The 25,211-nt window shown below is 44.2% G+C and overlaps 2 protein-coding genes across 3 annotated transcripts in view; both read right to left on the reverse strand.

The window, feature by feature from the left end:
• Positions 1 to 553, reverse strand: part of TMEM168 (transmembrane protein 168) — a 28,802-nt gene extending 28,249 nt beyond the window's left edge. The window contains exon 1 of one of the 2 annotated variants that reach the window (XM_085894109.1): positions 301 to 553. The gene's annotated coding sequence lies outside the window, so the exon portion shown is untranslated. The remainder of the gene's footprint in view (positions 1 to 300) is intronic. The other variant, XM_085894108.1, reaches the window with a different exon arrangement.
• Positions 554 to 1,955: 1,402 nt separating this feature from the next.
• SAMTOR (S-adenosylmethionine sensor upstream of mTORC1) overlaps positions 1,956 to 25,211 on the reverse strand; it is a 76,200-nt gene continuing 52,944 nt past the window's right edge. The window contains exons 6-10 of the mRNA XM_085894113.1: positions 18,197 to 18,451; positions 17,295 to 17,372; positions 8,224 to 8,338; positions 3,189 to 3,520; positions 1,956 to 2,889 (exon numbers count right to left, since the gene is read on the reverse strand). Coding sequence (XP_085750239.1) covers positions 2,568 to 2,889; positions 3,189 to 3,520; positions 8,224 to 8,338; positions 17,295 to 17,372; positions 18,197 to 18,451 — 1,102 coding nt within the window. The 3' untranslated portion in view covers positions 1,956 to 2,567. The remainder of the gene's footprint in view (positions 2,890 to 3,188; positions 3,521 to 8,223; positions 8,339 to 17,294; positions 17,373 to 18,196; positions 18,452 to 25,211) is intronic.

The following is a 25,211-nucleotide window of genomic DNA, read 5'->3' on the forward strand; positions in this document are numbered from 1 at the left end:
GGGGACATGATCACGGTTCACCAAACGGTGCACGTCACAGTCCGAATGAGGACAACCTGAACCCTTGTTCACGGCAAGAGCAACAAGAGGTCTTTCACCCAAACCTTTCAAAGAACATCGTCAATTAATTGAGAAAAAAGATTTTTTTTTTTTTACTAAACGGATTGTTGGAGATTTTAATGGTTTTCAAGAGACGAGCAGAGGCCGATTTTCCAGACATTTAAAACATGAAGCTCGTCAAGCATCGGTGGTTCGACAGATTCAATCAAACATCGAAGTTTCCCGGCTCCTCATACTCACCCCCAACCAAGTACGTGTCGATGTGTAACATGTGAAGGAGTGATCGAGAATTCAAGGACATCGCCTACATCCCGTACTTGAGGACGAGGATGATGTTGACCCTCAGGTTCACCAAGACAAACTCACTTCAACGTATGAACTGCTCGTCACCACGAAGCCACCAGAAGCTGTGAAAAAAAAAATTTTTTTTTTTTGGTTTTTCTTATGTTATTCCTTGTTGGTGATTCTAGATAGAGTTTTGTTGGGTTTTATTTTTATTTTTTTCCCAATAACAAAATCCGTCATCTGAAGAAAATATAAACCAGACGGAACACGGAACTGAATTATAAGCGTACACCACCGAATGCGCTTGTGCCCGCTACACCGCCACGAAGCCACCAACGCGTCACCTTTTTCTTTATAAACATTAATCCTCTACTTGTTACTCATTGAAATGTAATGACCTTTACTAAACTGTACTAGCACTTTGACGTCTTTAAAAGCTCGACTGTGAGATGACAAAAAAAAAAAATCTGTTCCTCGCTCTTCCCTCGACTGAGGAATATATCCGAGGATCACAAAAAAAAACAACAAAGTGATGTGGAACGTTCAATTCAGCGGGGAAAACCATTACTGGGGTCTAGTTGTTTGGGTATAAAGTAATAAACGTTTATTCTCAAAGCTCGAACGAAGACCAAAAAAAAAAAAAAAAAAACAATCTGCTGCTATCTATACCGCCATGGTGAGCATCAAATGGCCGGAAAGTCACGAAGACTGTCACCAACTCGACCGCTTTTACGAACAAAGATACCACCTGAGGATAAAGAGGAGAGGTCGGTCTTGTCAACAATATAGGTTGTATGAGGAGGGTGATCAATTATAAATCAAAGGAGGTGGTGTACACATTGTACAGGAATTTAGTGAGGGACACATCCACAATATTGTGTGCAGTTTTGATCACGACAACTCAGGAAGGACATACAGTGGATGCCGTAGAGAGGGTTCAGCGTCGGGTCTTGACTTTCAGCTCCTGTCGGCCATTGAATTAAAACCAGGTGGGGTCGACTCAGCGTCGGGTCTTGAGTTTCAGCTCCTGTCGGCCATTGAATTAAAACCAGGTGGGGTTGACTCAGCCCGTCATCCTTCCGAGGTCGGTGAAATGAGTACCAGTGTACCGGTAATGATGGAGGGCACTGCATCAGCGGCACAGCCATGACCAGAGAAAATTATGCAACCAGCAAGTCACAGGCCGCACACAATGGCTGCATTAATTTAGGCCATGCCAACTGAACGCAGACTCAACTGCTCAGAGATGAGTGCGGATACCTTTCGGGCTCGGGCTATCCTGTCGTCCAAGCATAATCACACCGAGCAAGCCTGGTGTTGGCTCAGCGGTTAGGGTGGTGGCTTGGGATCCTCGGGTCCTGAGTTCAAGCCTGTCATCAACCTGTCATCCTTCCGAGGTCGGCAAAATGAGTACCAGTGTACTGGTAGAGGAGCACTGCATCAGCGACACAGTCGAACTTCAAGTAATGATAGCTACCCCGGCATCTAAGCTGCCATACGACCACCCACACACACACACACACACACACACACACACACACACACACACACACCTAGCAACGCAGAATTTTCAATGCGGTGCCATGCCAGCATCATGCAGCACGACAGCCTTCAAAAACAAATGATGTTTATACGTTTGGCCATCACCATACTCACTCTATGCTTTATTCTATTGTACAACTGGAAAAAACCCCCAACACTGTAAATACAAATCGCATCCACATCGAGGGTTTGTCTGGAAATGGGTTTGATAAAATCTTGGTGAAAATGTCGAATGGAGCAGAGAGAAATAGTCATTTGACAAAACAGAAAAGCATAAATAAAGTTGCAAAAGACGTCGAAACGATGACTTCTTTCACTGCGAGACCGCGGTGGTGGACAGTCAGGTTCGCAGCGGCCTCGAGAAAGGCCGCTGTCGTTTTGAGTCAACTGAGCGTGCACAACGTTCAATCGCAAATGGTTGAACGCCAAATTGAAAGTACGTTCAAATGAATCCAAGTATTTTGTCACATTCAACTTTTAAACTATAAATCGCCGTTGACATTTCATCAACCGACAATAAATAAAAAAACCAAATTGTAATCTATAATCTCAAAAGTAGGAATTGCTGAAAGGAGAGCAGTTGTTAAAAAAAACCCCCAAAAAAAAAACAGCCCAACAGATGTGTCGATCATTTTGGAACGACTCGTTCTGATCACGAAAGATCGTCCTGGTTCGAGATGTCAAGCAAAAAGAAGCACCGGATCCTCGACTTCCCGGAAATGTGCGGAGCTGGTCTCACTTTCTCCTGAATCTGAGTCGCACGTCGTGGACAACAAGCCAAAATCGGGCAGTTCGGTGAAAGCCTCAACCAGAAGGTCGTTTTCACTGTCCGTACGAGGAATCGCGCGCGGACTGGTTGCTTCATCGTCCTCCTCGTCCTCCCAGTTGAAGTCTTGTGGGATGTACAGCATTTCTGGATAGTTTTCGCCAACGAGCTCGCTTCCACTTTTGCAGGAAACCTTACGGAAGGCCATCAGGTGGATGTGCGACTTCTTGACGTACCTGTTAAAATACAGGCGTTATTTTCAAAGAGAGAGAGAGAGAAACATTTTCTACGAGACAAGATATCTTCAAGTCAACGGACATAATTGCGTCATCCATTACCGAGAAACTTGACCTCTTCAAAGTAAAAAGCAATAAAGGTCAAACCAAACATTTACATTTTCTCGAAAAATTCCCATACTTTTGTGGCCAAAATATATTATTTAGCCATTTTGAACTTTCCTTCAACGAAGATAAGAGGTGGAGGGCTACCGGGCGGGTGTCTACATCACATCCCGACACGGTTGTGCGATCCTCACCGCCAACGCTTGAAGCCCAGTGCTTCGATGGCAACACGCCAGCTCCTCATCATTGTCGAACGACGTGCGGCGTGGCTAGAGTCTGGTGTTACAATGAGCAGAAGACCACCCAACGGGAGCAGTTCGTGAGCTTTTTGACAGCACAGCCAGCGCTGCTGTGGCGAAGGGAAGTATGACAGCAAGAGAGAGAAGACTACGGCATGGAAGAGGTCACACGGGAGAGAACGAATCACAGGGCCTGGCAGCTGTCGTATGAAATCATCCTTGTCCTCAGGCACGAGTTGGAGAGGTGCATCGAGCTCCAGGCTGAGGAAGTCACATCTGTAGACGTTCTGTGGAGCAGCATGGCAACAGGTCCACAAGCTCAAGAGCAATGTGTGCAAAAATGCAACCACCAACAGTCTGTTAGTGACGTGCGAATGCAAATAACCTGTCAATGCTTTGATTGTCCTTCATCAAACGAAGACCCTAAAGTACCTTGCGAGTCCCGATTCCAAAAGTTTCAACTTCATCTGCGGTTTAAGCACAAGTATTTCAAGTTTCACGTTGAATCGAATATACTTAACAATGTATGGAAGGTCAGCACAGAACATTATAATGGTTAGAGCATCCCTTCTGAGTCTGGGAGGTCGGCAGTTTGATTCTGACCCGAGATGATCGTACCAAAGCAAATTGGTTGACACCCATGGGGGAGGATAAAATGTTGTCCTGCCGAGTGCGGAGAAATAAGCGATGACATAAAAGATGACGTCACTGGTACCCAGAGTGCTCTGGGAAGTGACGTCGCTCATCCCACACCCGCACAAGCTCAGTGGTTATGTTTTTCTGATGGGCTGGTGTTGTTTCGCTTGTGTGCTTGCGTGCTGCCTTTCAGTTAGAACGTAGTTAATGCACGGAGTGGTGTCCTTGAAAGGTAGTGGCAGCAGAAAGAGTGGATAGATTTAACGTGGAATTAGATCGGTACCTCGACATATTGGAGATGGAGGGGTATATGGATGTTGGCATGTGCCGTAGGTAGCTCGAGTATGGATGGGTGATTGTGATGTCTAATGGGAGGATCCCATCCCTGAACGTCCGTGGGAGGGTCCATCTTCATCCCCTCCCCAACCCCAACAACAAAAAAAAGCAAAAACAAAAACATTTTGCAATAATAATAATAATAATATAAATACTTTGAGTATATGATTTTGTTTCCATATATATGGCACCTCCCCTCTACCCCACATTGAGACCGAGTCTGCAGCCTCAGATGGATGTGTTTGGTCTGATGTTGGTGTAGCGCGTACATGACGGGCCAAATGACTTTCCGCATCCCATATCCTTGCTATTCCTTGACGTAAGAAGCATGTAGTATGTATGAGGAGAGAGACGTGGGATGGGAAGTAAAAAAATCCCCCGTTTTTACCTCCGTCACCGAAGGTGGATGGAGTTTAGATTTTCATCGGTTTGTCTGTTTGCCTGTCTGTGAGTCGGAAATCTCAAAAAAGTTATGGAGGGATGCGGACAAAACTTAGTGGACAGGTTTGGTGTGAGACGCGGACAAATGGTATGATTTTGGTGAAGATCCGATACGGATCGGATAATTTTTTTTTAAGTGATTCTTCACCATTGAGAGAGAGAGAGATATGCTCAAAAACGATATATAGCACAAAATTTCAAAAAGTTAGTGATGGATTATGACAAAACTAGGTGGATGAGTTGGTTAGGTGACAATAATAACAAGCCGATTCGATTTTGGTTCAGTTCCAGATCCGGATCCGGCTCATCGGTGGGATACAAAATGTAAAATGTTTAGCCTAACGGAGTTATGCGCTCTACCGAGTGCCATTCCGGTTGCTTATGTTCTCAACAGCTCTCGTCGAGTTGATTTATCTGTGGCAAGCCCGTGAACAGAGATGCAAATTAAGCTGATCACATGATTATGATGCAATTTCAGAGAGCCAAGTATAGTAGGTAGCCAAGGTATGTGGCACTCATGTGGCAGATGTGAAAGAAGTGAAAAAGGCGTGATCAGTGTAGTGTTTGTCTCACCATTTGGAACAAATGGGCCAATAAACCAGAATTAACCGACGACTCCGTCGGGACAGTGATGTGACCGATATGTTTGTACGTTTTTATAAATGGGACGACAGGAATAGTTGCATGCATAAATGCTTGGAATTGTTAAAATGATAATAATAACAACTAGTAAGAGTAATCAGAGATTGCAGACCCTCACCAGGATTTTGATGTGAAGTTTCAGTGGTTTTATGTGGTGTAGTTGGTGTGTTGGTGTGTTTGATTGTTCATTTGTGCTGACAATGCATTGACGGTGTACGTTTATGTTCATACGGCAGACAGACAGACAGACAGACAGACAGACAGACAAACTAACAAATGGACCTAACTGCAAGAGCCTCTGGCAAGGAAAACCAAAAAAATTTTCAAACCCTGCCGAAATATGAGGGGCAAAAACACTTGGGCTCCCCTGCTCCCCTCATTAACCCCATCCAAATCTCTCCTTCCAATTTTCCAGTTTTCCCTCCTTGGATTTTCCTTCTGTATCTATCCTGTCTACCCCATGCATGCGTGTTTTGCAGACTGTTTTTGTCTGTTACTTCCTGATCCGTTCAGTGCACTCGCTCTTCCATGAGCCTCGACTATGTATACAAAAAAACAACTCGACAATTTGACATCAATCGATATGCTTCCGCCCACATTCGGTCTGTACTTACTCTAACTTTGACCAAAAACCTCAAGACCATTTGACCTCAACATCTAATCTGGTATGTGTGTATCATTGTACGTGTACTTAGCTTAGTTCAAATCCCTAACTCGACAACATATTTACCTGACATGACCTCTGACCTTTGACCTCTTGACCCCATAATCGATTCAGTTTATCTTTACATCATTATAAATCATTATTTACATCATTAGATATACGAGGTCCGTCTAAAAAGTAATGGGACTGGGTCTGCTGTGTGCTCCACTTACACAACTTGAATGAACGGGTTGCGTCCCAGTCTTTCACAACATTCCAGCAATATATATGATTGGTGATGGTTGACTGCGCTCATTGTGTGATTTTTTTTACAGATCGTGCTTTACACGTAGTCAAGTCTGAGTCGTCGCACTATGAGTCGTGAGCAGAGAGCCAATCTGAAGTTTCTTGCCAGGCTTGGTAAAACACCTTCCGAATCCTTCGCAATGCTGCAGCAAGTCTACGGGGAAGAAATGATGTCACGTTCACGTGCATTTGAATGGCACAAGAGGTTCAAAGAGGGACGGGAGGAGGTTGAAGACGATCCACGCTCTGGAAGACCTTCAACGAGAAGAATGGCAGACAACATCGAGCGTGTGAAGCAGATGGTGCACGAAGATCATCAACTCACGGTGCTGATGATTCCTGAGGAACTTTCCATCAACAAGGACACTGTCTGGAGCATCATCACTGAAAATCTCAAAATGTGCAAGGTGTGTGTCAAAGATGGTCCCCAAGCTGTTGTCCGAGGACCAGAAACAGCAAAGAGTCATTGTCTGTCAAGACATTATCGAGCACCTTGAGGACAATCCAGACCTGCTCGGGAGAGTCATTACTGGCGATGAATCGTGGATATTCGAATACGATCCCGAGACCAAACGGCAAAAGTCGTCAGTGGAAAAGTCTGGCATCACCAAGACCAAAGAAAGCAAGGATGTCGAAGTCGAAGGTCAAGGTGATGCTCATTGCGTTTTTTTTAACATCAAGGGCATCGTCCACTCTGAGTTTGTATCACAGGGTCAAACAGTGAATCAATACGTGTACAAGGAGATCCTCCGGCACCGAATGAGATCAGTTCCGGACAAGAGGAGGGATCTGTGGGAGAACAACGCCTGGGTGCTCCACCATGACAACGCTCCTGCTCACAGTGCCCTGAGCATCTGACAGTTTCTGGGGGAGAGGAACGTGCCAACTCTGGATCAACCCTCGTATTCGCCAGATTTGGCCCCTTGTGATTTTTTCCTATTCCCCAAGCTCAAGGGGGTGATCAAGGGACCCGATTTCCTGATGTGGAGGCCATCAAAAGGGCCGTGACGACGGAGCTCCGGAGGATTCCAGAAGAAACCTTCCGGGGGTGCATCAAAGTATTGAAGAAGAGGATGGACAAGTGTGTGAGACTGGAGGGAAACTATTTTGAAGGGGACAAGCTGTGATTTCAATATATTTTTTGGAATAAAATTTCTCAGGTCAGTCCCGTTACTTTTTAGACGGACCTCGTACTTGTACCAAGTTTGACTTGGATCCCTTCAGTCGTTCTTAAGTTATCGCGATAACAAAAACCTATCCATGCACAGACGGACAGACAGACAACCCAAAAACATAATGCCTCCGACAACTTCATCGACGGAGGCTTATAAAAAGAGTTTGTTCATCAAATGACATTGGAGGTTCCATGTACACAGACATGTTACAATGCAGCCTCAATTAACGTCATCAAGCGAATCTCCTTACAATATGTTCCACAATTCTTAAAATTCCAGAGGAACACAATTGGTGCCACACTATCAAGAACAAGCACCAATTGGTGCATGAACAAGCACCATGTCAGGGATATCCACAAGAGCTCTTTTGCTCCAACGAAAGGGTAATGCCTGAAATGCCAGCTTCTCCTCGATTCCCATGGTGGTCAGCATACCCCAATCAATGTCCTGTTCCTTTCATCCGTGGTTCTACCCGTCCGCCAATGTGGAACGACACCAGCTTTCCCGAGCAAGACTAGTTCTTCATTCTAACTTTATTTTTTTTATTTTTTTACGACAAACTTTGATGAAATGACTTGATCCATTTGCAGGTAGTTTCTTGGAAAGTTGAACAGCTAGTTGAGGTGAGTAGTTGCACCTGACAGGACTGTAGTTTGATCAAATTAAAATGCTTCTCCATCAACCTCATACCTGCACAAGTTCATTTTTCATGAACTCACTAATAAATACTGAACGAAAGGTAGTGCTTCAAGTTCTCATCATTCAACTAATGCACTGTTTTCATAATCCGATGTGTCGGAGTATATATTACCTGTACTGCAGGGAATATATCGATCCCGATGGCCAGGAATTCATCGTACTTGAGAAACGGGTTAAAACAGCTGCCGACGTCCAGCAATCGAATCTTGTGTGAAGGAGACAGGAGGCTGCAAGACAAGGCAGGAGGCATTATAGTAAACAAAATGAAAGATGCTCTTGTTCACTTCGCAAACCTCTCAATTTTCATCGATTACACGGTATCCGCCGAGGAATTATCACAAAGGAGAAACGCATCATTTCAACCTCGACGTTGCTAGAAAATGTCCCCCCCCCCACCACCTTGCAAGTGCGTCGTCCACAGACAAAGGATGGGGGAGATCAATTAAGATTGCTCGAGCTGCCAGATCGTTGTACCTCTGCATTGCCTTTTAAACGAGACATTCTCAGATGCTACATAAGACGCCACTTAGCACGCGATATCTGCTCTTGCCATCAGCTCTCCTTCCAGATACAGAACAGGAGCTGGCAACCGAGATAAAGTCCCTCCACGGACATCTAGAGACAACAAGGGGATGCTTTGTTTTATTGTGGCACGTGTAAAAGTTAGGATGGAAATGACAACGAAGAAGATGAAATGAAAGTAAACAATTAGGGCTAAACAAAGCAAACAGACGCCCTTGAGAATAATTTACTGCACGTCACGGGAAAATCGTTTTGCGAAAGCCAAACCTCGAAGTCTCATTGAAGTAGTCGCTTACTAAGGTTCAAAAAAAAGTGAATAAAATAACGAGATTTCAAGTGCGTCAAACAAATTATTTAGTGCGACATTCTTTTTATGAGTCAATGGGATTACTCGGCTCGTTTTAGAAGATTTGTGAGTATGTTCCTTGTTCTGCATTAAGTGTCTTCACAACTGCTGGCCGGAGAAATGCAGCTGAAGAGTGTCTTCTGATAATATGGTAACGGGAATTTACCTCGACAAGCATTTTTATTATGACTTTCTCTTTTAAGTGATGCTCCGATGCTCCTACTACTACTACTACTACTACTACTACTACTACTACTACTACTACGGGGTGGGGATGGGAGGTGTTTAGGGAATGTTTTCGGGAAAATTATTTCGCAAACCGGCTGGCCAAGCCTGACGTTCAAGCAAAGGTGCCATGGATTTGTATTATGTTCAGGGCACCGACGATAACTCAAAGACTCTATGATAGTTGATGTCCCCTGATAACCAGTGCTGAAAGACAGGCTGTCTGGCTTAACGTCCTTCCGATGGACGGCGCATACACTGACGCCTTGTCTTGCATGCGAAACACCAGCGTGACGGTTCATAGCTGGGTCTGCATTCAAACCCAGGCTAGACATTTTAAAAAGGCGGGTGTGCATACTTCCAAGCCCGAAGCAATCTTGCCATCCCCACTGTGAAGGCACAAATATATTGTTGCGGTTATGGAAAAGACCCCCGTTCATTCAGACAATTATGATTTTCCCGAGACAGATATTTCTTTAGTTTATGAGACACACAGATCCTTGCCCTTTTGTATGGAGGGATATTTTGGGAGGGAGATGCGTTGTGAGTTGGAATGTTCACTTTCTCTTTAATCCCTCTGTCTATCAAAACATCATCTTTTGAGCCTTCTTTCACTCAAGCTGCCCATTCATCGCCGGTCCCTCGCTCTTTGCCTTTCAAACCCTGTAACTCCCATGGAAACTGCGCTTCACCTGAATCCACCCTTTCGTTCCTCCATCTCAAATAGGGCTTTCGTTCCTTGAGATGGAGTGGTCCCCTTGCACTGTGTTTGTCGCCGCTCACATGTTGATATGTTTTGTTGGCAAAATGAGGTCCCGGAGCAGGGCAGGGGGGGCTCTCGAAAGATTGTAAACCACGATCAGTCACGTGGGGCTCCATGTTATCTGGAGGCCCAATGCAATCGAGTGGGTTGCATAGTCCGATGCCGCCTCTGCCTGGGTCCTACATTGAGCTCGGGGCCCACGCTGACGTCGAATGTCGAACAAAGGACAATAAATGTTGACGTGTTGATCGACTCGTGAATAGGGATGAGAAAAGGCTTGTAAGGAAAGGCGCGCGAGCTACTATCATGTCGTGGTGACGAGCTCCCTTGAAGTGCACCTTGCAGTATATTATCCCCTGCGTCTCCTTGCTCTCTGGAAAGACTCCACTGATTGGCTAGGCGTGTTCACACGTTTGCTTTATTACAAGTATAAACAAAATGTTGAGAATAATTTCACGAGTCACTGCACTGACTCCACTCTTGATCAATGGCCAAAGAGGGACGACTGATCATGTAGATGTCAGCCCTAATTGAATGACTGCACGAATCTCTTTGGCCAATGGACATGTCTGCCGGAACCCCATTTCCTCACGTCTGATGTAGTTGTCGGTGGCAAAGCAGCGGATGCAGATGTTGATGGGGCTGAACTCGGTGCTCTTGTGTGTAGTCTCACAGGAACGATGAGAGTCGATGCAGCTGGAGTTTGTTCTGCTACAACAGTAGGATGAGTTGCATCAGACTCTTTATAAATGAAGGTGGCCTCGAGTCTGTCTAAATTGACCATTTGTGACTTCCTCTCAAAATCAAGGATGGAGTGCTTGTCCTTTCTGCTAATGATCAGAAGGGGCCCCAGAAGGGAGGTTGCACAGAAGCCCTGACAGTGTCATCGCATACAAAAACATGGGTACAAGACAAAGATATATTTGGGCAGATGTGTGGAACTCTGCTGAGCTCCAGTGGGGATGTGATGGAACTCACTCATTATTATCCTTCACAGTCTGTGTTCAATGGACGGCAATCGGAGTTGGGGTGCATTAGGTGATAAAGTTGATTTACAGTTTGATTTGATGGAAAAATTATGGGCCCGTGGGGGCTAAAAGGCCTGATAACGTGATTGTATTCATGCAGTGAAAACTATTTAGGATGAGCTGGTCCTGAATTGATGAAAATCGTTCCATTAGTTTTATCCAGTGAAAGGACCCTTAAACCATCTTCGACCCAAAATGGGTGCAAAGGGTCTAAACTCAAAAGACTCCAAGAGGTCTAAAAGGAGTTAAAGTGTTGAAAAGGTCTTTAAATAACTAAAAGGATCATAAAAGGACTGAAAAGGTCTTAAAAGGACAAAAAAGGTGTAAAGGGATCAAAATGGTCAAAAGGGTCTAGGGGGTCGAAAGGGTACATTCAAACAGTCGTTATGGTTTAAACGGTCTTCGGGTCTAAAAAGTCAAACTAATTTAAAGGGTTTATAGCATTCAAAAGGTGTAATGGTGTAAAGGGGTCCAAAGTGTTGAAAGGGTCTAAAAAGGACCAAAGTGGTCTAGGGTCGAAAGGTCTACAGGGTCTCAGGGTAGAAAGGGGTCTAAAGGGGTATAAATGATGTAAATGTCTAAAGGGTCTAAATATGCTTGGTGTTGGCTTAATGGTTAGGGTGGTGGGCTTGGGATCCCAGGATCCTGAGTTCAAATCCCTCTCGGCTGTTTAATTAATACCAGGTGGGGTTGACTCTGCCTCTCATCCTTCCGAGGTCAGCAAAATGAGTGCCAGCTTGCTGGTGTACTGTGTCGGAGTGGCGACCCATCCAGGATTGTGCCCAATAGCCCAAGAGACTGCTTAGGCAGCACCAACGCTCTGCACAGAGTATGGTCCCAATGGATAGATGGATGATCTAAATGGTCTTAAAAGGTCTAAAACGGGTCTTAAAATGTCTAACGTTTAAAAGGATCTAAAAATCTGAAAGGTCTTAAGGGGTCTAAAGATCAATGGGGTCTAAAGGGTATGTTCCAATCGTAGTTAGGGTTTAAAGAGTCTCAAGTGGTCTCAGAGGTCTAATGGGTGTGAGGGTCTACAATATCGAAAGGGTCTTAAAAGGTCTGAAGGTCAAAAGTGTCTACAGGTGTAAAGGGTCAATAGGGGTGTAAATGGTCATAAGGAGTCTAACGGTCTTTGGGTCAAAGGGATCTAAAGGTCGAAAGGGTATGTTCCAAAAGTAGTTCAGTCTAACGGTTCTACAGAGTTGAAAGGGTCTAAAGGGATCTAAAGGATGTAAATGTCCAAAGGATCTTAAAAGTTTGAAGGGGTTTAAGGGTCAAGGGGCCTTCGCAGTATAACAGGTCTTGAGGGTCTAAAGTATTGAACAGGTCTAAAGGGGTCTTAATGGTCTTAAGAGGTCTAATAGTAGAAAGGGTTTTTGGGGTCTGAAGGTCCAAAGGGTACATTCCAATAGGAGTTAGTGTTGAAAGGTCTAGAGCAGTGATCTTCACTATTGTTTTTGAGGAGGGCCACTTTTTCTGATAAGACATCAGTGTGAGAGGACTCCGCACCACCTGCAGGACTCCGTAATGGCTGCTATTAGGCCCGGCCTCCACATACTCTTCTTCGTTGTGGTGAACTGGGCTGTAACCGTGTCCTGATGGAGTTGTGTTACTGTTATGCTCCGCATTGCAACACTCATTTGAAACCGTCGGGTCAATTTGATAGCATTTATGGCAGATTATGAAGGGTGTTTTCACGTTTGTGAATTATCAGCCGCAAGTCAGGGGCCGCACTTTAGGCCACCAGGGGCCGCCAGTGGCTCGTGGGCCGTGCAATGAAGAACACTAGTCTAAGTGGGTCAGGTTCTATGGAATAGGGTCTAAAGGGTGTAAAGTATCAAAAGTGTCTTACAAGTACTAAAAGGGTAAAAATGACTCAAAGAAAGGACGAAAAGGACAGTCCCCACCTCGAGATGGTACGTCAATCGAGAGATAGTCTGGGTGTCAGACTGAAAACCTAAAATTACCATCTTACCAAAGTTTGTTGATGCTTTCCCCCTATTTTGAGGGTGTTGAATCCAAATCTGGATTATGCCCTCTCAGTATCCTTGAGGGTTTCGAGATATCCAAGATGGCCACCAAAGTATCAAATATCCGAACTTTGCTTACAATGAATCGACATAAAAATGTGATTCAAATGGCTTTTGTATGTTCTTTAAGGTAAATTGATTATTATTTTAATATTTTCAGTGACAAACGTGTGAGACTACATGTATATATTCAAATTTAAACAATAATGGCTGCCAATATGGCTGCCATTATGTATAATGAGTTTTTCTTTACCGTTGCTTAAATTAGAACATATCAAACCAAATAGAAGAAGTAGAAGAACACATATAGTTAGGGCAAAGCTTTGGTATCAAGGAAAATAATCAAGAACAAGAAATAAAGACAGCAATCAAACTTGGACGGAGTCAATATGGAAAACTCAGTAACATCATGAGAGGGAGCTCGCTTACCATTACGTCTGAAAAGAAAAGTTTTCAAACAATGCATTATTCCAACTATCATCTACGGGGCAGAAACCTGGGCGTTAACAACAATAATGGAGAAAAAGTTGGAACGGAACGAAATATGTTCGGTATTACATACAAAGATAGCCAAATAAATGGGTCACATAACAAACCAAAACTCAGGATATCTTAGAAATAATCAAACTCAGCAAATGGAAATGGGCAGGACACATTAGCAGAAGGTCAGATAACAGGTGGATAACAATAGTAACAACATGGAGACCTATGGATGGCAACAGGAACAGGGGACGGCCACATCTAAGATGGAGGGATGAAATACGCAAATATTGGAGAAGAGTGAATTGAAACAACAAAGCAAGAGACAGAGCAACGTGGCGTCAAAATGATGAGGCTTTTGTCCGGCAGTGGACTGAAAATATCTGAAATATCTTTTTTTTTTTTTCTTTTTTTTTTCTTTTTTTGTATACCTTGGTCGAGGCTCGTATGAGAGCGAACACACAACTCACAGCAAGGAGGCATGAGACAAGAGGGGCGGGAGTGGAAGGGACAAAACAGTGGGGAACAGACACAGGTGAACTGTGGAAGGGAGAGGGATGGGGATGGGACGGGGAACATGGCGAGGAGAAGATGGACATTACAGGGACTTTCAGGAAGGAAAGCAGAAGAATTGAAGGAAGTGGGCTTGGGTGGATTATCAGGGGTAGAAAAGATCGAGGATTTGGATGGGGGAAGATAAGAGGTGGTGGTGAACAGCTGTTTTGAAAGCCTGGAGGGAAGAATGGGAAAGAATAGAGTGAGGAAGTTTATTCCAAAGGCGGGAAAAAAGAGGAATGAAAGAGTGAAGATGAGCAGTGATTCGTGATTTTGGTAGTTTTACCAGAAGGGGGTTGTTGGCGGACCTTGAGCGCCCTGTGGAAATGTGGTTGGGACAAATCGCAGAGAGAGCAGGGGGGGCAAGGCTGGAGAGGAGTCGGTAGAAGACAGAAAGACCACCGACTAACCTGCGGTGATTGAGTGAGAGGCCCAATGACTCAGCTTCATTGCGGGAGATGCCAATGATCTTAAAAGCCCTGGTTTCGACAGCGTGAAGTCGAGAAAGGTGGGAGGCAGGAGCACCAGCCCAGAGGGGAGAGCAGTACTCCATCAGGCTACGGACAAAAGCTTTGTAAGTGGTCAGGAGCTCAAGAGGGCCGAGGAAGGACTTTGCACGACGGAGGATTCCCAGTCGGCGACTGGCTTTTGAGGCAAGGTTGGAAATGTGACTTTCCCAGGAAAGGTCATGGCAGATAGTGAGACCCAGAAGCTTGAAAGAAAAGACTTCTTCCAGAGGATTGTTGAGAAAGTGGATGGGGGGGTTTTGTAAACGGTCCTTTCGAAGAGACATAGTGAGAGTGTGAGATTTAATACTGTGAGATATTATCTGTTGATAATACGCCAGTTCATCACATTTGGTGGATCAACTCATTGACCCTGAGCGAGTGGTTCGTCGTGCTCCTTCATCCTGAGCGAGTGGTTCGTGCTCTGTTGTTTTTCCGGTGAAAGCTGCTCATGTTTTTGGGGTTGTATACAGTACGTACTGTCGTTAGTAATCACACTGACTCCAATCTGGTGATTCCCGAAAAATGCCTACATCAGCCAAGCACTAAGTGTGTGTGTGTGTGTGTGTGTGTGTGTGTGTGTGTGTGTGTGTGTGTGTGTGTGTGTGTGTGTGTGCGTGTGTGTGTGCGTGTGTGCGCGCGCGCGTTGTTCATAAAGCATAAAATATTCTCTCCGTTTTCTCTCTCTCTCTCTCTCTCTCTCTCTCTCTCTCTCTCTCTCTCTCTCTCTCTCTCTCTCTCTCTCTTTCTCTCTTTCTCTCTTTCTCTCTTTCTCTCTTTCTCTCTTTCTCTCTTTCTCTCTTTCTCTCTTTCTCTCTTTCTCTCTTTCTCTCTTTCTCTCTTTCTCTCTTTCTCTCTTTCTCTCTTTCTCTCTTTCTCTCTTTCTCTCTTTCTCTCTTTCTCTCTTTCTCTCTTTCTCTCTTTCTCTCTTTCTCTCTTTCTCTCTTTCTCTCTTTCTCTCTTTCTCTCTTTCTCTCTCTCTCTCTCTCTCTCTCTTTGTCCCATCCTTGCTCTACCCCCTCCCAATGCAGTGCAGCACCATTCTCTATCTCTCTCTATCTATCTATCTATCTGGACATATCCGGACTGTGGTTATGTCTGAGCGGTGTTTGTATCCGGACATGTCCGGATGGTATTTATCTCCGGACATGTGCAGGCACTGTTTATGTCCGGACGGGAGTTTGTCTCCGGACGTGTCCGAGCGGTGTTTGTCTCCGGATAGCTTGGCTCCGGACACGTCCGGGCGGTGCTTTTGGCTGACGGGAGTTTATCTCTGGACGTGTCCGGATGGAATTTTGCCGCTGAACAGCTTGGCTCCGGATGCGTCCGGGTGGTGCTTGTCTCCGAACGTATCTGGGCGGTGCTTGTCTCCCAAAAAGTCCCGCTGGTGTTTATGTCTGGACGCGTGCAGGCGGTGTTTCTCTCCAGACAGCTTGACTCAGGACGTGTCTGGGCAATATTTATGTCTGGATAGGAGTTTGTCTCCAAACGCATCTGGATGGGAGTTTGTCTTCGGATGTGTCCGAGCAGTGTTTGTGTTCAGATGGCTTGGCTCCGGATACGTCCAGCGGGTTTTGTCTCCGGATGTGTCCGGGCGGTGTTTATAGTATGACTGGTAGAAAATGGATTTCAGACATTATTTTGTTTCCATCTTCACTGTTATTCTGTGCAGAATCATTTTAATGAGACATTATGAATCGTAATTAACGCTCCACCGCACGTCTGCCTTCCCTTCCTCTCACATCACACTGCCTTCACTTCCACCACCCCTCCTCCCTCCTTTCCTCTTCACTCTCCCCTCTCTCTCCCCCGCCCCTCTCTCCTTCTTCCCTCCTCTTTTTCTCCACCCCCTCCCTTTAGTATTCCCATCAGTGAAGCAACGGGTGGTACTGTATTTGCTAGTGGTAAATAAATGAACCCATTACATATCTATCTGTGAATGTATCTATCAATGTCATTCAATGTCTGAGTATTCTTCCTATAACTTGTCAGTAACTCAAATACAAAAACATCCATAAAGTTCGGAGCAATTTTTGTTCAATGAATGAACCAATTGTTTTCAGAAATACGTTTATGGGTTATTCTATCCTGATAAGGACAAAAACCTTACGTTTCATATATTTTACCGGTTGTGTTTTTGATACTACTTTTCCCTATTACTTGCAGACACACCCATGGGACAAAATCAATGACATGATCGACATCTCTGAAGAAGGAATATGGATGAATGTTTATTTGAGTGTGGACTTATTGATCAACCCTTGACTTCTGCTGGCAAAGACCGCACACAAAACATCATTGATTCTAGTAAATTACGAGGTGATGGGATGAACATTGAGTTTCAAAGACAATTTGAAGAGGATTCTGGCTTGGTGATGGAGTGTCGTCGCAATTGTGTCTTCCTACACATCCCTATTCCAGATTTTAAAAAAAATATTTGAAACGACAAGGGAAATCTTCAACTCCGTCTTTATCGTGAACCCCCCACCTCTTAAGAGATGCCACGGATCTGACCAAATGATATTTGGCTTGTGGGATAATTGCTTATTCTCTGGTGGAATATGTCACATGAAACCTGGTCTTCGCAACCCCTCCAAGTGGCGCAAGATGAAACTCTGTACAACAGCTGATCGTGGCAGTGGAAAGAAATCATTCAAAGAAGCCAACTCTGAAGTCTGTAAACAAAGATGTGATGGATGGGCAGAAGAAGCTCAGCTATGCCTACAAAGCGCTGTTAGTGATCTCCAGGTTGCTGATGCCAGACGTCATGATGAGCGTGGGAACAGGTTCATGGCTCCTCGCTCTGTTAAAGCAACAGCACCAAAACACTCAGAGGATGATGATGATGATGATGATGATGATGATGATGATGATGATGATGATGATGATCCAGCCTTGGAAATTATCATCCATGAAATGGAGTCTGATATCTCACACATATGTGGAGGACTCCATCGAACTTTATCATGCACATGCAGAGAATAATGGGACCGTCCTATCATGACACAGCATGGTGGAAGGATTATTGGAGCATTCTGGGCATGAACTATTGCTCCTCTCATCACCACAAGATGTACGTCCAAAATGAGCAAAGACATGGTTATTTTACATCTTGGTGGCCATCTTGTATATCTCAAAACCCTCAAGGATGCCGAGGGAGCATCATCCAAATTTGGATTCAGCACCTTTGAAATAGGGGGAAAACATTTTTTAAAAATAAAAACTTTTCATTACCTTGAGCAGAGTGTTAGTAAAGACTTTGAAGGTGATAATAAAGGAGAAAGGTCATGGATGTTTGAGTAAACATTCATCAAATTGTCACAATTAATTATCCAAATGGATGAATTGCTTGATTGGTTGTGATGCCACTTCACCATCAGCAATTTGAAAACTCTCATTTTAATCCCAATCACATTGTTGGTGAGTATCACAGCCTGTTAACCTCTAAAATGTTCCAAACTTCCGGAGTGCAAGTAACTTTATCTGACACACCTAACACTGCATTAAAACATAAATTCCGCAACTGCAAGAGCTACTTCGTTGAAATTGTGATGCAACCAATTATATGTTAATTATAACAAAGGATAAAGGCAGATCAAACATCCTGCCATAAGGAGCACGACTCACAGAGCAGGCGTCTCCTCCACATCACCGCTCCCCGAGAGATGTTCATGGACAGGATACGATGGCGACACGGAATTAAGTGTATCGCCAGAAGCAGCACATGCTCGGTTGCTCGTGCCGAGTCCCAGAGGCACCTCACCGACCGATGCTTTTGAACCAGTGTTGTCAGAGGACCGATGCTGCCCTGCCAACTGTCGGCGCTTATCCTTAACCAGCGCCAGCTGCAAGCCACCCTCCAGGAAGTATTCGAGGCAAGCCCTGTTGTGGGGGAATTCGTTACGAAGACATGCAGAGGACTTTAGATTTGTTTTTAAAGTAACAAAATAAATAAATAAATCCCGTGAGCCTAATACTGTGAGCAACATTTTGGTTTCATCTGCATTTATGACCAAGAAAAACAAACTTTGTCAATCTCATGAAAGGACAATGGAGAAAGAATGACACCATAAGCTGTCACTCAGAACACAAACTCTGTGCATATCATTTTGTTGCGGGGAAGCATTAGGTGGTGATGAGGTCGAATAAAAAGATCGATAAAAAAAACACATCGTCGAGGCAATTCGGACAAACGAGTCACTGTTCATGGGATCAGAGGATGGTGTTAACTAACGTAAGACTGTTGTTACCTCCAGCACTGAAGGTGGGCGGATGTTGTGTTTTCACCCCTGTCTGTCTGTGAGCTGGATATCTCAAGAAGTTACGGACGGATTCGGACAAAACTTGGTGGACAAATTGTGTGTGTGACAAGGACGAAATCATGAAATTTTGTTGAAGATACATCTCAAGGCTGTAATACAGATGGGATATGCAAGATAATTATACAAAGAAATGAATGACAAAGGTTTTAGTTAGATTGAAGATATGCAAATTGGAGGTTATAGTGGTGTGGACTGTGGATACAGCACAGGCATGATGGTCCAAAATTGCTTCATGTCACGTCTCAATTTCTTCCTCCTACTTCCCCGACGTTCACAAGTGTTCTTTTCTGAGACGTTATCTTGGACATGGGCCTGCGAAGCCGATTTGCATCATGGTGACTTGAGGGGTGGGGTAAAGTGTGGGGAGCAATTGTGGTAAGAAGGGGGTTTGTACGACTGTTATACGATTCAAATCAGAAATGCATCTCCAAAAGCATCAAATCAAAAGTGAAACCCCCTTTTCCATTGCAATTCCCGCCTACCCTTAGCTTGCAGCCATCTTTTCCAATCTTAAAAAAAAAGGGGAAATAAAATTTCGTTTTACTTTCAGCAAATGCTATTATCCTCGAGTGCGGCCATCTTTGAACCACGACGGACAGCTTGGAGCAACGACAATGATCATCCAACCGAAGCACCGACCGATTCCGTCCATTAAATGGCAGTCATAAAAGAACACTGGACCGAGATGTAAATGTATGAAGAATCTTGCTTGCAGCTGACAACCCTCCCTCTCTCTACCGCCCCGACACCTCCCCAAAAGGGGAGAATTGTAAAACCTCGAGGCATGCAACAATCTTTTCGAAATTGCATTCTTCGGGTTTGCTCGAGAGAGTTTGTACCTGAAACAAAAATCAGTTTGCTGCGTGCGCGTACGTGTGTACACACACCCACACACATACATATATATATATATATATATATATATATATATATATATATATATATATATATATATATATATTGTTTAAAAGCTACCGGGCATAGTGGCGTGCACCTGTAATCCGGCTACTCGGAGGCTTGGGTTGGAGGATCGCTTGAGGACGGGAGCTCTGTGCTGGGCCGTGCTATGAGAGGGTGCAGGGCAGCCCGGAATCATGGCGAAACCCAATCCATATCCCTGTGTCGTAAGGCGACCAAGGTTGTGTCAGGAAGGGCATCCGGCGTAAAACTAAGCCAAATCAGTATGCGGATCATTATGGATGATCCGCTGTGGCGACCCCTAATGGGAGCAGCCGAAAGAGGAAGAATATTGTTTAAAAGCTCCTTTCAAAAGAGCAATTCAACAAAGAGTTTCCAAGATAATGGACTCGTATGTTCACGCATGCGGTTGGCCCCTTGGAAATGCACCGACGTCACAAGACAACGTTTATGGGGTGGTTTATTTAAATAAATACCTGGTGTTGACTTAGCGGTTAAGGTGGCTGGCCAGGGACCGAAGGGTCCTGAGTCCATGCCCCCTGTTAACTGTTAAATTAACACCAGGTGGGATTCACTCAGCCTGTCATCCTTCTGAGGTTGGCGAAGTGAGTACCAGTGCATTGGGGTAATAACCATTCAGGGTAAAACTGCGTTGGAGTGGTGACCTGTCCAGGACTATACTCCTTGCCAATGAAAGTGCCTCAGCAACCCTATGTGACTTCATGACACAAAAGGAATGGTATTATTATTATTATTATTATTATTATTATTATTATTATTATTATTATTATTATTATAATTATTTAAATAGAAAATAAATATCAACTTCAAAACAAAGTAGTGTACACAAAACTCGCTGCACTGTCGTCCACAAGCAACTCCATGACTATTGCACTTGCTGAATGAAGAACAAACAATTGAAAACTCGTGACTCAACCTCAAATTGGTGTTTGAACTCACAGACATGGAAGATGTAAAAGGACACGAGAGATTGCGCACATTTTCACTCCTCTGCCTTACAAAGTAGGCGCTATAAGTTACAAGTAAACATGGGGATCACATAAGTTCCGTGTATTTGTTCCATGTGAGCATGTGCGATCTTTTGGGTAAATAACAGGTCCACTTGCGGAACGATTGCTAAAGCAGGAGTCACATTTGCTCTACGGCGAGGATACGGCGGCCGTTCCCCCTCTGAATTGACAGAAACGTGCAGCGGCCGCAGAGTTTCTGAAGTGGCCTCAGGGTGGCCCTACGCCGTATGGCTATCTTTTACAGGCCGTAGGGGTCGCCGTGGAATTATAGCGCGGAGTTATAACTTTTTTCATTTCTAGGTTGGCCGTAGCCATGACATAGATGTGTTCCACGTCGACCGTACGTAGGGCGTACGGTGGTGGGCTTGCGTTATTCGTGCGTTTTCCGTAGGCTCTTATCAATAAAAAATGAATTTTGCCAACCCCCAAAAAATTACGGCGGCCGCACTATTTCCAGGTTCGCCTTAGGGCCCCCCTGCGGTCACCTTGCGGGCACCTTGAGGCTACCTTGCGTCTGCCTTGAAAATTATATGGCCGCCGCAGGGACGCCCTCAGGTCACCGTGCGATATCAAATCAAATACCGTACGGCACCCCCACGTTTTCGGTCTCCACAATTTATAAATACCCCGTGCGGCTACCCGAAAAATAAAAACATATGTGACTGCTACATTGTGTGACCGTGGAAATACTGCGGCCGCCCTATAATTGCTAGTGGCCGTAGATTTTTTAGACCCTACGGCCTCCGAGCCAAATGTAACAAGCATAATCAGTCTCACATCAGGCAAAGCTTCCCTTTGTGTCACATGTCACATGCCATGCCAGTTTGTCTGTATGTGTCTGATCCCTTTACATCTCGGATATCTTGAGAACGGACAATTGTTGGGTCACCAACCTGGGCAGAATGGACATAATGGAGCCCCTTGGGGGATTTGTGGTGAAAAATAAAATGAAGTAATTTGCTCATAGATTATTCAATTTTGGGGAGATTTGGAAGAGGGTGAAGAGGGATCTCTGTGATGGCTTAATTGATCACCATCAGACTTGGAGGTAGGGAGAGCGAAGGACCCATGGGGGGGGGGGAGGGGATGGGGGTTAATAGTAAAAAAATGAAGTTATCAGCTTTAAAATATTTTTGGATTTCAGGGGGGAATTCGGAATACGAGCAAGGTTAATCTATTTAAACCGCTTTAGTTGATCACGACCAAACTTTTCAAGGATAGTTTCGGCCACATGGAGAGTAGAATGGGTACTTGTTGGCACTTGTTTTTTTGCATCATATGACCAAATCTTTGATTTTTGGCATCATCCCGATGATAAACTTTCAAATGTTTTGGCACAAGCATAATGACCTGAACGACCTACTCCTGTGCCAAAGTTCCTTGTAAGTCCATGTTAGCTCTTGCTTTTATCCCCTGTTTTTTATTTTTCTTAACAAATAATTCAAGCTTAGGTAGATTATGAAATGCTCATGTGTACTTTCTAATTCGTCAAACAGCTTGTGGAGGTGAAAAGCTCTGCCAACAGCATCTGGAAATACCTCGATCAAGAACAAACACTTCAGTACACACTAGCATAACCCGCCCTCTGCGCGACATGTTGGGGTGGGTGTGTTTGAGAAAGGAACTGATGCAGAGTATCAGTAGTAATTTTACTTTAATGCAGTAAGTGGAATACAATGTTCAAAGTACTTCTTGATACACAATGCTTTGGGTTATGGCATTGTCATTGTGGAACCCTTGTTTTGTAGTTGGTATAATTTGCACCGTAATGTCCGAGAACCGACGTGATCGTGAGAAGGCAACATATAGCTGACCGTGGCTGAACACCGGCTGTGGAAGATATAACCCAACTTTATCAAAGGTTTGGCCTTGCGCTTTGTTTATAGCCATGCAGTAGCTGACTCTTACTGGAAACTGTGTTCTTTCAAGAATGAATGGCAAGTTCACATCTGATGGGGCCAGTTTGATTCGTGGTATCAACACATAGTCACCTTTGTTTGCCCCAGTTAGGATCTCGGCATCTAGAACATGGGTGTGGAGATTCCTAACAATCAGTCGTGTACCATTACATAACCCTCTTTTTATATCTAGGTTACGTAAGAGCATGATAATGACACCAGGCTTCAAGAGTCGTCTGTGCGGAGGCATGCCATTTCTATCGGAGTTAAGGAATTCTAAAGGATATTGCTCAGCCTCTCGTGGATCTTCACAAATGACTTGGTCTGCACTTAAGTATACTTTGATAGTGCCTGGTAATTTGTGTGTGATGTCATCATTCATTCTAAGGGCATACTGATTTGTGGGTGTCAGGATGACAGTGTTTGACAGGAGTCGAGGGTTTTGTAGGTTGATGAACACTTCAGTTTCCAAACATTCCTTGACGACTTCACAATCAGGTGGAATCTGAATGCAATGGGGAATATCGGGATGGTTGTAGCACAATTGCCCATTGCCTAAGCGAAGTAACCACTGTGCGAAGTCCTGTAGGACACAAAGCCAAATGCAGTAACCGTTTTTGGCACGATTTCACCGTTTCAGAACCATTTTATTTACTTTTTTTTGTACCATGCACCTCATATGGTCTTTGAGATAATGTAAGCCGAATATCACGTTACTCGAGTGCAGAACAAAGTCGAAGATAGCGCGACACGAAACTACAAACTCGGAAATAATATATAAGATTGTAACTTTGAAATTAAAATATTACAAGTCTGAAGACGGCGATGGTTCACGAGCAATGTACACGGTTCGCCTTTTTATTTTTTGACCTTCGAGGGGACGCCACGGGCAAACTGGCGGGAATCGGGAAAAATGTAAATGATGAAAGTTGTAGTACTCGAAGAGCACGACTTGCGTACCAACTTTCATTCGAAACAGTTGAAAACCCTAGGAGCTCGATGCCCAATTTATTGATTTTATTGACATTTTCTAAGTTCGTGACCTTGTGACCTTGACCTTGGGACGAAAATGAAAAATCGAGCTCCATGGGGCTATGCAGGTGCCATTGGGCTAACCAAATACCGAAACCCCTGCCCGATTCGACAAACCCCCTCGGAGAAGATGTAACTTGAAATCGGCTACCTCCTAAAAACACATGTTTTTGGGTCATGGCTCCGCCCATAATGGGCGCACCACGCCCATTCTCCGGAAAACACAACTAGATCATGATATAAACCTCCCACCAAAATTTTATCAAGATCGGATCAAAACCCACGGAGCTATGCTCGGGACAGACAGACAGACAGACAGACAGACAGACCCACAACGAATATAGTGGTCACTTACTGACTCGTGAACCAAAATTTACTTCATGCAGATTCACAGGGGGGGTTGGAATATGCAGATTAGTGGAGTTTTAGTTGAGATAATTCTCTTCTATATATTGTGAACCGTGGCGTCTGTGTCTGTCTCCCGTTTACGGCGGCCGTGCTGCCTTTGAAAAGCTGCTCACACAGGCAAAGCTCAACATTCACTTTTGAAATGACGGGACAACAGGCATCAATCATGTTGATGCCAAATTTTATTTCACAAACGGGATATTTTCCCCTCTTTTTGGACAAATTGAACCTCCGCCACCCGATGTTCCACCACCATTTTGCTGTTGGCGGGAAAAGTCGCTCAGACCTTTGGCTTTGTCTCCGAGTGAAACCGAGAGTGCAAGACAATTAACCTTTTTAAAATCCATGAAATAATTTAAATTTATAGATTAACTTCAACGTTTCCCGTCATTAGGACGGATACTTTTACTTTTTATCATATAGATCGCACACAACGTACAGAGTGCACACAAAATACACCCTTATTAACTGAGATGCGAAATCCAGTTTGACACTTCCTTAATAAGAAAAAGTGCACAAACATACTGCATATTGCTCTCAGAGCAATGGAATGACTTCGCTTGGACTCAGGCCTGTCAACAGAAGATGCACGTACTTACGTACGTACGTACACACACACTCTAAGATCGAGAAGGTGAGAATGATACCAACTGAAGAAAGACCACGACTAATTTGACGACATCAAAATAAACACACAAAAACACTAATCAGCAGGAGAAACAAATATATATATTTTTGAAAAATTAACCAAAATCGGCCCTGCTGAAAGAAATAAACATATAATAGTGAATTTTGCAGCAGCTCCACTAATTTAGGGAAAAGTAACAAGAAAACACTGCAAACAACAGAACAGGTCCCACAAATAAAAACCAAGCACCACCGTGGAAGCAAAGACTCGAGAGACGGAGGGAAATGCTCAGAAAGGAGACAGGGACAGCTTCAGCGATTTCAAAGCCGAAATCAAAGTCTAAAACTAAAGAGGAGAATACAAAAAATAAATATAAATTTTGAAGACAAAGGCCAAGAGGTAGTG

This window comes from Eptatretus burgeri, chromosome 9, assembly GCF_056783735.1.
Source record: "Eptatretus burgeri isolate ZD-2024b chromosome 9, Ebu_testis_v1, whole genome shotgun sequence".
NCBI lineage: Eukaryota > Metazoa > Chordata > Myxini > Myxiniformes > Myxinidae > Eptatretus > Eptatretus burgeri.